Source organism: Elgaria multicarinata, chromosome 3 (assembly GCF_023053635.1).
Source record: "Elgaria multicarinata webbii isolate HBS135686 ecotype San Diego chromosome 3, rElgMul1.1.pri, whole genome shotgun sequence".
NCBI classification, from domain to species: domain Eukaryota; kingdom Metazoa; phylum Chordata; class Lepidosauria; order Squamata; family Anguidae; genus Elgaria; species Elgaria multicarinata.
Genome location: NC_086173.1, coordinates 98,533,139 through 98,547,390, shown reverse-complemented (window position 1 = coordinate 98,547,390; position 14,252 = coordinate 98,533,139). Strand labels below are relative to the sequence as shown.

The 14,252-nt window shown below is 40.4% G+C and overlaps 1 protein-coding gene across 1 annotated transcript; it reads left to right on the top strand.

The window, feature by feature from the left end:
* Nucleotides 1–4,480: 4,480 nt before the first annotated feature.
* LOC134395065 (epidermal differentiation-specific protein-like) lies at nt 4,481–11,699 on the top strand. Its single transcript, XM_063121053.1, has 2 exons — nt 4,481–4,646; nt 10,202–11,699. Exon 2 carries the CDS (start codon nt 10,308–10,310, stop codon nt 11,304–11,306), a length of 999 nt encoding a protein of 332 aa, XP_062977123.1. The 5' UTR covers nt 4,481–4,646; nt 10,202–10,307; the 3' UTR covers nt 11,307–11,699.
* Nucleotides 11,700–14,252: the final 2,553 nt, after the last annotated feature.

Sequence of the window (14,252 nt, the reverse complement as noted above, 5' to 3'; positions counted from 1 at the left end):
AGGTAAATGGTAAGAGATTAAGGGTGCAATCCCTATAGACTGCACCTTCCCCACCCAGAAGCTTCTGAAGCTGGGGTCTTCCAAAATTCCTATGCTCTGCCAGGCTGAAGGCAGGAGGAACAGTGGAGGCAATCTTCACCTGCCTGTCCTCCAATCTCCTATATTTTCACTAGAAAGGCTTTTCAGCCCATCTAACAAGGGTACTTCAGAAGGAAAGGGAAAGAGGCTGGAGGAGGCTCAAGGCAATTCATATCTTGGCCTCTCTAGTCTCCTCCCCTTCCTGCCCATTGGAGTGCCCCCTTTTCCCTCTCTCTGAGGTCAATTTTCTAACCTCAGAGAAGCAGCTAGGATGGTTATTTTGGCGCTGGCTGCGAGAGGGAGGAGTCTGGGGCTGATCTCTGATTCCCCCTTACAAGCTGGGACTTCAGAGGGGTTTCCCAAACCTTCCTGTGGTCCCTGGAAAATTCGCTCAGGGACCATAGGATTATTCTGTAAAATGGACAAAAGGAAGTACTTATTCATACAGCACATAAAGCTACAGAATTTGCTACCGACTTCAATGATATTAAAAGGGGATTAGTCAAATTCATGGCAGATAAAGCTATCCTTGGCTACTAGCCATGATGGCTACATACTACCTTGAGGATCAGAGGCACCATGTTTCTGAATATAAATAGCTGGAGAACAACTACAGGAGTCTCTTGTGCTCATGACCAGCTTGAGGCAACAGTGTGACATCTGTAGGAAACACAATGTGGATTTGATAGGCCAGCAGGGCTTCTCTTGTTTGGATTATTTTCTGTTTTGCTGATTATTTCCATTTTGCTTATTATTGTTCATTTGTTGAGAGCTTGTTTTTGTTGGTGTTGCTGTTGTTTATCTACTAAGATGTATTTTTCTGTGTATTTAACACTTATAGATTATTTTTAGGAGCAATATAATGGCTCAAGAAAATGCATAGGAAATAGAAGACATAAATATATAAAACTGGGCGGGGGGAGTATACAATTAGCATCAAGAATTACATCAAATGGTTTCCTTCAGCCAAAGTGAAGCACTTTAAGTGCCATTGATTTCAATGGGGGAGTTGAGCTCATGCTTTAATCCCTCCCACTTGAATCAATTGGACTTGCCAGTGCTTAACTTTAGCTGGGTTTTGGCTTGACTTCTTTTCCTATTTTCACTGACTCACAAAAAGAAGTGGGCACGGGGTTAGGAGAGAAAGGATTTTGCATTGTTACCAGAAAATACTATGCCTTGGGCTTAAATGGAAGAAAGTTCCATAGCCCTGAAAGCTACCATGGAGAGTACCTATCCATGTGCTCTTGATACAGATGGTGCCTCCAGAAGAGCATCCCTAGCAAATATTTGCATTCCTTCCAAAAGTATCAGGCAGAATGTGTTTTTTAAGCAGAAGCAGATGTGATAATTTATATGTTTTTCTTGGGATTCTGGTTTTCAAAAACTGTTAAGTCGTGGCAGCCGTTAAAAGCAAAATCAGTGAAATCATGGTATACGGAATTATATCAAACAGCCGTGGCAGAAGAATTGACCTACCGACTAAAATTAGCTAAAGGCAAAATTTTTAAAAATCTAATCTTTATAAAGCATGCCAGGATTTTATTCTATATACTGATCAGGGACATGCATAACAGTATATGTCAAAGCCTTTCCTCAGATTGTGGACAAGAGACTAAATATAAGTTTGATATTGAGAAGAATTCTAGAGAAAACTTCTCCACTTATATTTTGGTCTGTAAAACAAAGTGAAAAATATGAATAGAGGTTAAATGTACCACCCTCTGTGAATAAGTTGATTTAAATTCAATACAGTTCTTTTTAATTATTATTTACTTCTTTTCTTTTTCATTCTTTCAGTTGATTTTGTTTTGCAAAATCAAAATATTTATTTTAAAAAAGAGCAAATATCTGTTATAGAAGAAAGTGAACAAGCAGGTTTATAGAATGTTACAAAACTCTGCTCATGGGACTGTGGCATGACACAAAAACAACTTCAGATGACAGTTTTATTGTATGACTATTTGGTAGCCAAAATACACGAGTCCTTGTTTTCCATTGAGGTTGTGGCCTTAGGAAAGTTATTTCTGGTGTCCAACCATAGAGATAGCAGTAATACTTTCATATTAGTGTTTCTGGAAAATGAATTAGAAACTGTCTAGAGGACATCTTACATAGGAACTGCCCATTTGCTCAGCAGTAGAGCACATGCTGCACATGTAAAAATCCCAGGTTCAATCCCTAGCATCTGTAAAAGATCTCAGGTCACCAAGCTGAAGATCTACCTGAAACCTTGAAGTCAGAGTAGAATATTAGTGGGTAGAATGGACCAGTGGTATGACTGGGCTTTTTACAGAAATCTTCAATTGGTTCACAGCTCCACAACTCTACATTTTGGCCTTAACCTACAGTTTGTTCTTAGTTCTGATACATTCGTATCCATTCTTAAATCACTGCCCTATCTTGTGGCTTCGATCATGTCTCTAGAATTAGAGGGCTTTAGTTCTTTCAGAGGTAGAAGGTAACCTCAGTGTTGAGATGGAAAAGTCATTGTTTGGTTCCTTAAATGGTTACATCTATAATCCTATACATACTTCCTTCTGAGTAAATCCCATTGAACTCCATGGGGTTTACTTCCCAGTAGATGTGCATGGGATTGCGCTGTAAGAAATCAAAGTAGGCGATCATACTGATGAAGTCTCAAACAAGATGGGATTAAGATCCTCAAATGGGCCCAAGTTCCCCAGACTGGAATGGTCACGTCGGTGGCTAAGTTCAAGACTTCTGGAAAAGAACAAATGGATGGATGGATGGATGATGTTACTCAGAAGGGAACATTTTAACAATATGGACTTTGTGCATGTAGCCCACTAACTGTAGGAATGATATGGAAACACGGCCATAAAACTGGACTAGAGTTGAGTGTGTGAGCAAGTCCCAACTTCACCAGTTTCCAGTTGACTTCTCCCTATTTTCTCTTTTCTTCTTTTTTTATGCCCCTGAGCTGGTTGTCTCCAAATTCCCTTCCCTTCTCTCTTTCCCTACTTTATCTAAACCAAATTTCCTAGGCTGGATGTTTCTTTCACCCATTTTCCCTTTAGTCCCCTTGTGTCTTCCTCTTTTTTATCTCAGAACAATGTTCATAATCATGCACGTAGGTGTGAGCCTAGGAGGAGGAGGGAGTTGGATCCTCTAGCTGCTGCTTTTATCAAGGCAATCGTGTCTACATATGGTCAGTCTTGCTGTGTTTTTCTCCACTGCAATCATAAGTGGGGAGAGAAGTGTTTGTGGGGGGGGGGGCTTTCTCTAAAATTAAAGTAGCAGGTTTCCCATGCAGCGCTTATAACCTTCCTCTCTTACTCAGTTTTACAATTATGCCTCCCTCTCCCATCCAGGCAAATGAAGCATTTCAAGATGCATAGACTGACTCACAAACGTACAAAATTGTATATTTTTGGCGAAGAAATTTGAGTGGGGGGAACCTCTCACAAGATCAAACAAATTAATACTAATAAGTCACTCAGATATTATAACGACAATGTGATTTGCTTTAGTTCAGGAGTGCACAACCTTATTGGCTTTGAAGGCTGCATATGGAGCCATTCGGAGACCACATGTGCATCCCCACATATATCTCAGAAATCCTGATACAGATCACTCTTTCCTTGCTCTTAGCCGTGGCAGGAAGAGAAATCTGTATCAGGACCACTGGGGGAGTGAATGGAGAGAAGGCTAACCTCATGGGGATTTCAGTTAAGGCCTTGGTGGGGTCACAAGTCTAACATTAGGTATATGAGCATGAAAATTGTTTTCACAGCTGGTGAATTCTGCGACATTTGCTTCATCCTGTGTGGTGAAGGAGCTTGAGTAGAATTGAGCTGTCTTGAGTTTGACTTTATCATAGAAAGGTAGGATGTCAATGTCCCAATAAATAAACTTAAAAGAAAAAGAATCAGTCAAGCATGTCTTAAATTCTAATTGTTTAGATTGTCTAAAAAAAAAACAGTCACATGACTTAATATTTAACCATCCTTTTGGCAGGGTTATAGACAAATCACCGTGATTCCTTTGCCTTATCCATACATGTAGCAATTGTGTATTCATAGTCAATCTAACAATACTGGTGTGCCAATATACTCACCCACCATTGGTAAAACAACTCCAACTGTAAACTGTGGTTTTTCAGAGCGCCTTTTTTGGGGAAAACAAGCCACGCTGGGTGGGAAAAAACAGCTCATCGATGACAGTCTAGCCCATCATGGGTTGCTTCAGAAAGCAAAACCTCATTGATTGTCCTGCAAAACCAGCCTGTCTGACAATAAAAGAAATTGCACAGATGTTGTTTTTCAAAATCTCATACACATTAGAGAGAAAACAATCTATAAATCATGGTCAGATTTTGGCTTGAAGAAGGTCTCTGGGCAGCATATGGGTTGCAGTGGTCTGAAATTCTTTCTTACATTTGCCTTCTTCAGCTTGGCTGCAATAATTATACACAGCTCCAAACTTCATGCCATTCCAATTGGTTCCAGATTTATTCAATTTTCACCTTATATAAAGCGAGTAAGAGTCCTAGGAACTCCAGGCGGATGAGGAAGGCTGGATGTTTGCACAGATCACCTAACAAGGTGGGTACATGCTTCTTGCACTGAGCAGGGGGTTGGAGTTGATGGCCTTATTGGCCCCTTCTAACTCTACTATTTTATGATTCTATGATTGCTTCTACATGAATGCATGTAGAGCTTTAGCTTCTTTTATAGGGGGAAATGTGAGGCACAGCTCATGTATTTCTCTTGGTTTAAAAAAAATGTTCAGTTGCTTACAGTAAGAACAGGAACAGACATGGAATATAAAGGACAAAACATGACAAACTGAGGCAGACAGATATGTTGTGAGTAAAGATGCCATTTTCCACATTGGAGAAATAGTTTTCACTGAGTCTATGGGTGTTTCTACATTAAGCAAATCTCCCGCAAAAACCCGCATCCTTATCATAGCTTTCTGCTTTCAGATTCTTTGTGGTATTAGGATGGGCCTCTTTATATAACAGAAAAGTGGTTTGAATCAAGGGAGCACCTCCCTGGCATGTGTGCAAGGGAAGGTGGGGGGAATCTTGTTTTCATCACATAACTTGTGCTGTACTGTTTCCTTGCAGCCTCCAGGAAAGCCAGGACTTACGGCACAATCTTACATTTATTCAGAAGTAATTTTTGTAAACTGCCCAGAGAGTTTTGGCTATTGGGCGGTCTAAAAATGCAATAAATAAATAAATAAATAAATAAAATAAGTCTGCAACCCTAGGCAGACTCACTTGAGAGTAAGCCCCGTTGAACACAATGGGACTTACTTCTGAGTAGACATAAGATCATGCTGTAAGTCTGTAACCTTTGGCACACTTATTTGGGAGTAAACGCCATTGAAAGTAAAGGTGTGTTCTTGGTAGGTGGGGGATTAGATCTGTCTTCCTTTGTGCAGGGAGGCGTTTTACCCTCTTCTACCTCTGATCGCAGACACGGAAAGTCCTTCCTCGGCAAGTTCATCATGCAACACCAGCTTTATACACTGCTGATTTCGTGCCATTAAGGGTTTATTCCAGTTTATATCAATATTTTTGAAAACAGGATAATGGGGGGAAGGAACATTGATGATGTCATGTAATTGATTTGCAAACTTCTGTGAGTGGACAGTCAGGACCATTCTATAAATCGCTCATTTAGGGAAGACCGATGTCTGCCTCAACAATTTGTAATACTTTTAGGAACCTCTTTTGAGTAGGTAGGTGTTTGACAGGCAGATTATAAATATGTTCTATAAGTGAGGACCCACAAAAAAAAATTAAGTGTGTGTTTGTTGATTCCAGAGATGGCTCTATATTTGGGGCGAATAGAGATGTGGCTGTATGCCTCTCCTATACCCATTTGTGGCAGACATCTCTCCCCAGGTATACTTGCTCCAATGCATGGCATCAGCTGCTGATTGCCACACATGATCTTCTCCTGCCCTCCTCCAACAAACTCAGTAGAATATTGAGGATCTGTCCTGCCCCTCCGACTAATAAGTGCCAGCCGCCAGTGGCTGATTTGTACTGTAGGGGGTGAACTGGGCCCCAATGCAACCTACACACTTCATCCAATAGGAATTCCTTCACTGCAGCCTTTTAAACTACGAGGAGAAGCAGTTCCCTTTGCAGCTTAAGGGATCTTTGGGATTGGGAACTGGGTCCCTTAACAGAGGGAACTGAGGATGCATGTCCATATTTAAGGCCACTTCTCTCCCCCAGGAGGTACCTGGAGACTGTTTATTCAATAGAATATCAATAGTGCCCATGCATTTCGGACCCCAACTGAGTCCCTTCTTGAGGGCAATCTAAAAACAAAAGAATCCATAACAAAGACTTATATAATTAAGAAGAAAAGGAATAGGTACCTATTAAAAGGAATTATCCATATGCTAAATGTTTTAGAAATACTTATAGAAATGTGTATATTTACTCATAAGAGACATACACTGTGTTATATTCAGACTACAACCTATATAACTAGATATAAACAAATCAAAATACTAAGTACTAAAAAGAATATATCTATATACAAAATGTTTTTAAATTACTTGTAAAGCTCAGTTTATTAAAATATATGTGTATTTAACTCTTAATAAGACATACAATTAAAGAGAATTAAAAAAAAATACCCAAAATAAGATATATAAACAACTCAAGAATACAAGGATACAGAAGGGGGGAAAATCCTATTCTCTATATAAGCCAATGCACATGTACTTACTCAGAAAAAACAGTTAAGGATATTTGGTCTACTTTTCTTGAAACTTTTGTATAACTCTCCCCCCCCCCCTTTTTTTTTTTTTTTACAGTTTATATGATAGAAATTATGATAATTCTATATACACAATCTATGTTTATTTTTCTGTTTTCACGACGTATTTTCTGTTTTGTTTGTTGATATTCACAATAAAATTTTTAAAGAAGAAAAAGAAAAAACAGTTACAAATCTCTACTCCAAACACGGTTGATTCACTCTGAATTCTGAGGCATGGTAAGTACCTATTCATGTGCTCTTGGTAAGTAAAGCATATCAGTAACATCAAACGTGGAGTTGAGGGAGCACCCCTTGTTAACCATTGGAAAATCACCTTGCCTCAGAATGAGTCAACTGTGTTTGGAATAGAGATTTGTAACTGTTTTGTCTGAGTAAGTACGTGTGTATTGGCTTATATAGAGAATAGGATTTTTTCTTCTATATCCTTGAGTTGTTTATATATTTTGTTTTGGGTATAATATTTTTTTTAAAAAAAATGTCTTTAATTGTATGTCTTATTAAGAGTTAAATACACATATATTCTAATAACCTGAGTTTTACAAGTAATTTTAAAACACTTTGTATACGGATATATTCCTTTTAGTATTTAGTATTTTGATTTGATTATATCTAGTTATATAGGTTGTATCATAGAATCACAGAATAGCAGAGTTGGAAGGGGCCTACAAGGCCATCGAATATAACACAGTGTATGTCTCTTACGAGTAAATATACAGATTCCTATAAGTATTTCTAAAACATTTGGCATATGGATAATTTCTTTTAATTCTTTATCTTTTCTTGTTAATTATATAAGTCTTTGTTATGGATTCTTCTGTTTTTAGATTGCCCTGAAGAAGGACTCAGCTGGGGTCCGAAACATGTAGGCACTATTGATGTTCTATTGAATAAACAGTCTCCAAGTACCCCTTTGGTTCCGCCCCTTGCCTTCAGCTTTTTTCCCTTCACACCTCTACAGGGTTTCCTTTCTTTTCCTGGCACTTCTCTCCCCAAGCTGAAGGGAGGCAGGCTTTCTGCTTCAGTCTAACTCCCAGCCCTGGCCAGCTGAGCTAAGGCATCATCCAGTATACCAGGATGGTGCCCTCCAGATGTGTTGGACTGCAGCTCCCATAATTCCCAGCCAGCATGGCCATTAGTTGGGGGAAAGCTCCTGTACACTGTAATCTGTTATCAAACACACACACACCCCATTTATTTTGGGAGGAGAGATGTGGGTTATTTCAACCCTCCAATTTTTTTCTACAAAGAGATTCTTTATATTTGCTCTTCATATGTTTTGGTTCCCAGGAAGGCGAGTAGTATTCTCCAAGTCAGGGCCGACCCTATCCTTAGGGCGAGTGAGGCAGCTGCCTCAGGTAGCAGATTTTCGATGTTGTGAAAGGACAGACAGCTGTTAGTTGTTTAATTTTATTGTTATAAAATTTCCTATCAGGAATGGGGAGAGGTGCTTGTGAGAATTTCTGCCTCATATGCCAAAATAACCTTGGCTACTCTGCACCTTGACTTGGGCAGGTGGGGACACTGTCTCAGGTAGCAACATTTCTTGAGCCAGCCCTCTTCCAGTTATTATTTCCCCCAGCTCTGAGAGCTCAAGTTGCTTTAAAGGGGACATTTCCCTATTTTAATTCCACAGACATCTTTGTTTACTCATTATCTAGAACAGTCAAATGAGATTAAAATCAATGTAACCAATATCCTTACATAACCATTCTCTCTTCTGAAAGAAGTCAAAAAATGTGTTTTATCTAAAATTTTGACTGACTACGATGGTAATCTCAGCCTACTTTGAGGAATCAGGTGAATCTTCTTAGCAGTTAGCAATAATTGACAGTGTATAAAAGTGTAGTGGTTAAGAGAGTTCAACTAGGACTCGGGAGGTCTGGGTTCTAGTCCCCACTTGGCCATGAAGCTCACTGGATGACCTTGAGGCATTCACTGATACTTAGCCTAACCTACTGAACAGGGCTGTTGTGAGGATACAATGAAGAAGAGGAGGATCATGTATGCTGCCTTGGGTTCCTTGGAGAAAAACGTGGGATATAAATGTAGCAAATAAATAAATCACCATTGCTAAATGAATAAAAAGCTACTTTTTAAACAACTGGAGGGCCTTACAGTGCAATCCTATGTATGTGTACTCAGACATAAATCCTACTGTGTTCAAGGGGCTTACTCCCTAGGTTTGCAGTCATACATTGTGATTCTAGACATGTCTACTCAAAAGTAAGCCCCATTGACTGGGTTTAGATGATATGAGGGTGGTTAATAAGCCAGCTTGGCTTCTTAAGGACTCCTGAGCATGCTGGTTACATGCCAACTGATTTCCCTAATTACCCTCACTGGGTGCAGATTGTTATGATATCTGAACCTGACAGAGGAGGGTGGCTGGTTAATAACCCACCCAAACCCATAGTGTCTTGTAGGGGCGCTAGGTGGTTAGTTAACAACCAACCAACCCACCCTCACTGGTTCAATGTGGCTTATTTCCAGGTCAGTGCTTATAGGATTGCAGCATTACCCAAAATTTTGGCTGAGATCCTAAGGATAGCTATTAGAAAGTAGGTCTCAAGTTTGTGCTCAGTTAAATTTTCTCTAGGTCTGCCAGTCCCTGAGATGAACACATTTTGATACTGGGCATGGCCTGGGGGAAGGATCCAGAGTGGGTTTAGGGGTTAAAGCCAGAAACAAAGCAGGGTCTGGTAAGCTTGGGGATTGAGCCCGGAACAAACTCCATCTATTCACCCTGGGCAAGCCTCCTTGGCACAGTACAGTAGCCACTAGTAGGCCCCTCCTTTACCTACTCACCCCTCCCCTGCAGGTTTACCCAGTGGTGGCAACAGAGCTGGGTATCTCACAATACCCCCAATGTAGTGCCATTTGGGGGCATTGAGGTAGGTTCCTGGTTGCTCAGCACAAAGCTCTGGGTGGAAAAATTTAAAGGAAGCCCCATGGGAGGTGTCAGTAGTGGGCCCTGCTGGGGAGTCTGAAGATGCTGCTGGGCCTGTATTTACCAAGGTGTACAGGTTTTAAAACAGAGAGATGGGGAAGAAATGTAGCCTTGTTCCTTGTTTTTCTGGCAACTGGTTCAAAAGCAAAAAATAATAATAATATATTATTATTTTAAAAATTGCCAGAACAGGCTTTTTTTTCTTGGACTGCTGGCAGTACTATCTATTTCTGAGTAAACATGGTTAGGATTAGGATGACACTGTTTTTACTACCAGAGAGACTTGAAACTGGGAATTTATTTTCACCCTGTCACAAAGCCCTTTTTATTTGTACAATATGTTCATGCTGCCACATGTGCTTTTGTTCCAGTTTGTATTCTTCTTTTCTTTTCATGGCAGAGTGAATTTCCGCAGAGGAAAAGCTGCTATCCATTTTCTACCCCCTTTCAAAGATCCACAAGAGTCACCCAAAAGGTGAGCCTGAGTCTCCTCTTTCCAAACAAAGATGAATAAAATTATTGTTTATGAACATCCAGACTTGAATGGACTCAGAAAAGAATTTACTGCAGATGTTCCTGACCTACACAGTGTGGACTTTGGGGACTGCATCTCTTCCTTGAAAGTGATTGGGCAACCATGGCTGGTCTTCCGTGATACAAACTATAAAGGTCCATGCTATGCATATGAGGAAGGTGAACATAAGCATATCTTCTTAAACAATCAACCTTCCTCTCTCCAGCTAGTGACTGAAGACCTGGAATATCCTCAGATCACACTTTATGAATACACTAACTACGAAGGGGCAAGAAAAGTGATAACAGAAGAGACCAACCTGACATATGGGTATTTCAATGACAAAGCATCTTCCCATATTGTCCAGAAAGGTGCCTGGATCCTTTATGACGATGAAAATCGGGGAGGTTGGTTCTATATAGCGCGAGAAGGGACAAAAATTCCTAATTATGGACCAGAGTTTAAATTCCGTAGTAAGTGTTCCCATGTGTATCCCCTTAAAGGTGGCAAGCCTGTTATCACTGCCAAGATCTTATGGGACCACAAGAAAGTGGAGAGTGAGAGAGCAATAGTGATTGATGAGATAAATGGTATCAACACCACCGATTTTGAGCAGACATTCACCAGCATCAACAGCAGAGTCTATGAGGCAACCACTAGCCACAGCTTTCAATTCAAGGTCCTTAACTATCCAATAGATAAGAAGTTCAACTTAAGCATAGATCCAAGGACTAACCTCACAGTGGAAAAAGGAAGTCTAGACTCGACTGTTACCGTAGACAAAGTTGAGGTGACTGTGCCTGCCAGGATCCCACCACATTCCGAACTGATTGTCCAGGTGATCATGAAGCTGGTCACTGCCTCAGCGCCTGTGGAGCTGATCATTACCAAGAATGGGAAAGCAAAGACAGAGATTGGAGAGTATCGTAGCGTGTCAGGACGTCACATAAGCACTAAATATATCGTGAAACCAGTTGAGAAAAAAAATTAAACACAGATCCAGGAATCACTAAAGTCAAAATGATAATGCTAGCCAACACTTCACCTTCATTTGGAAATGAGCATCCAAAGCTGTAACTATACTAATATCTCTAAATGCTGTATTTATCCAGATCACGTACTTCCTGACCCCCAGAAACATGTACTCTTCTCTGAACATGCAATAATTTTACATCTTGAACTGTACAAAGTATAACTGTCTAGTGAAAAGTCCTACCGCACTAAGGACACATGAGTGGAGGCCCTGCTGAGCAGATAGTACTACATTTAATCACTCTTGGGGGAACAGACTTTTGTCAGTTTTGTATCATTCTTTTTGCTTTTGTTGATATCTGGATGTTTTCTTCCTAATAAAGTGGATTGAAAAATACTTCAATAGAACTGTTAATGATAAATTGTACTCTTTGGAAATGGCATGCTTGAATGCCATCATCACCCAAGGAGGGAATGGGGTGAGACAGGGCTGCTTCCTGCCACACACACTAACCCACAAAGGCTGAAAGGGCATCATCAAGAAGTTATGACTCAAAATTATCTGGTCCACATCTTCTTACTCTCTGTTCATTCAAATATTCAGGAAGAAGAAGTTACTATGAGTGAGTCAGGAAAGGAAAGGAACCTCTCATGCAGGCACTGAGTAATTACTGACTCTTGGAGGGACACCAGCTTTCGCTGACATTTTCTTGGCAGGCCTTATAGTGGGGTGGTTTGCCGTTTCCTTCCCTGGCCATTATTACCTTTCCCCCAGCTAACATGGTACTCATTTTACCAACCTTGGGAGGAGTGAGTCTAGAAGACAATAATATCAAAGGTAAAATCCTACTTAGAGTAGACCCATTGAAATGAATGAGAGTTAAGTAAGCCATGATGAACATAACTGCTATTCATTTCAATGGGTCTACTCTAAGTAGGGTGAATTGAATTTCTCCCAAGAGTATTTGTATGCATTTTACATTCTACTCATGATTCAGAAGGCTGCATTCTGACCACCAAAGAAGCCAATAATATCAAGTAGTAATTATCTTTTAGAATCTCTCTCCAAATGTATAGGTTTGTTGTACCTTTAAATTTGTGATTCTATAGATTAATTAAATTAGTAAGAATGACTGATATTCCTGCTAATGTTCTTTTGGTCACCTTGGAGGTAAGATCATCTAAGGCCTTACAGCTGTATCTTCTTTCCAGCACAGAGTGTGATGGATAAAAGAGAGAACACATTTCATTCTCTCCTTAGCTGAGATAGCATTAATTAATCCCTTCTTAATGTATAACGAAGCCTCGTGTGGCACAGAGCAGTAAAGCAGCAGTTTCTGCAGCCGAAACTCTCCCCACGGCCTGAGTTCGATCCCAGCGGAAGCTGGTTTCAGGCAGCCGGCTCGGGTCGACTCAGGCTTCCATCCTCCTGAGGTCCGTAAAATGAGTACCCAGCTAGCTGGGGGAAAGGTAATAATGGCCGGGGACGGCAACGGCAAACCACCCCGCTATAAAGCCTGCCAAGAAAACGTCAGCGAAACCTGGCGTCCCTCCAAGAGTCAGCAATGACTCTGTGCTTGCACGAGAGGTTCCTTTCCTAATGTATAGCAATGTAGTCTATTAGCAAAAAAAAAGGGAGATTGCCCTTAGTTTTCCAGTGGCCCCTGGAGATGTTGGTTCTACATGGGCAATTTTTTAAAAACTTGCCGGGTAGTATTTCCACCTAGCAAAAAGTGTGTGATTCACTTACTTATGTATTGGGATCATCATGTATTGGCAGGTGTAGGTGGATAGATTCAGTCAGCAAACACAGAAAAAGGCCTGTGGAGTGTCAAAACTAATACATTGCCAACTTCCTTCTCAAGGAAAATTAAAAGGAGTGTTTTGGAGAGGTACCACAAGACAACTCGCATGTGACAACCCTGTTCTCTGTACTTCCCATTAAGCAGTGAGATTAGCCCACTATTCAGTTTACCAATGATGCATCCAGCATGATGGTAGTAGTATTGGGGTCTCATCATATAAGAACAAAAGCCAAAGGCACTTGATGGCTTTTTCATAAATAAGGTAGTATAGAAACGTTAACAATTAATAAATAATAGACAAAACTCCAGAACAAAAACCCTAGAATAACTCAGCTGAGAATTCTAACACAATCTACTGCTGAAGCTCATTAGGCAATTTTATATTGTTCAACAATGCAATGCATGGATTTATTCTTGACAATAGCCTAGAATTTAGGATTCAAAAAGTGGCTATCCATTTAACAGAATGAGCCAAGATCTGCTCTGAAGAGGGATTACTCAATCAGCCCAGTTCTAACTACATTAAATCAGCAGTAAATATCACTTATTTCATTGCGTCCCACCCCCTTTATGTGTATGGTGGCATGCTTGTGCCTGCCTCTGCAATTTCTCCCATGACAGTCCTGGTATGTGTAAAGTTTTCTGCCCATCATCAGTAACCACATAGGCAACACTTAGCCTCTTAGGAGGTGCGCTCCTTACACAATGTCACAGGCACCCACTTGGACTTTACGCGTACCTAAACCAGCATCTAAGCAACTGTGGAGGTAGCAGGAAGCATGCCATGCCATACCAAAATGCATGTTTTACTTTGGATAAGTATGCTTACGATGGCCTGGCTTCGACTATGGGGCGGTATATAAATGAAATAAATAAATAAATAAATAAATAAGGAAGGATCACAAAGGCCAAGCACTGACAGACTAGAATATCCTCTTTGAAGATACCTGGGCAGATAAAAGGGAATACTTCTTCATATAGCGCATAATTAAGCTATGGAATTTGCTACCAGAGGACGTAGTGATGGCCAGCAACTTGGATGGCTTTAAAAGTGGTTGGATAAATTCCTGGAGGAGAAGGCCATCAAAAGCTACTAATCCTGATAGCTATGTGCTACTTTCAGTAGCAGAGGCAGTAAGCCTATGTACACCAGTTGCTGG

Coding starts and splice junctions, on each gene's coding strand:
- LOC134395065 (XM_063121053.1), top strand. CDS start 10,308: ATGAATAAAATTATTGTTTATGAACATCCAGACTTGAATGGACTCAGA.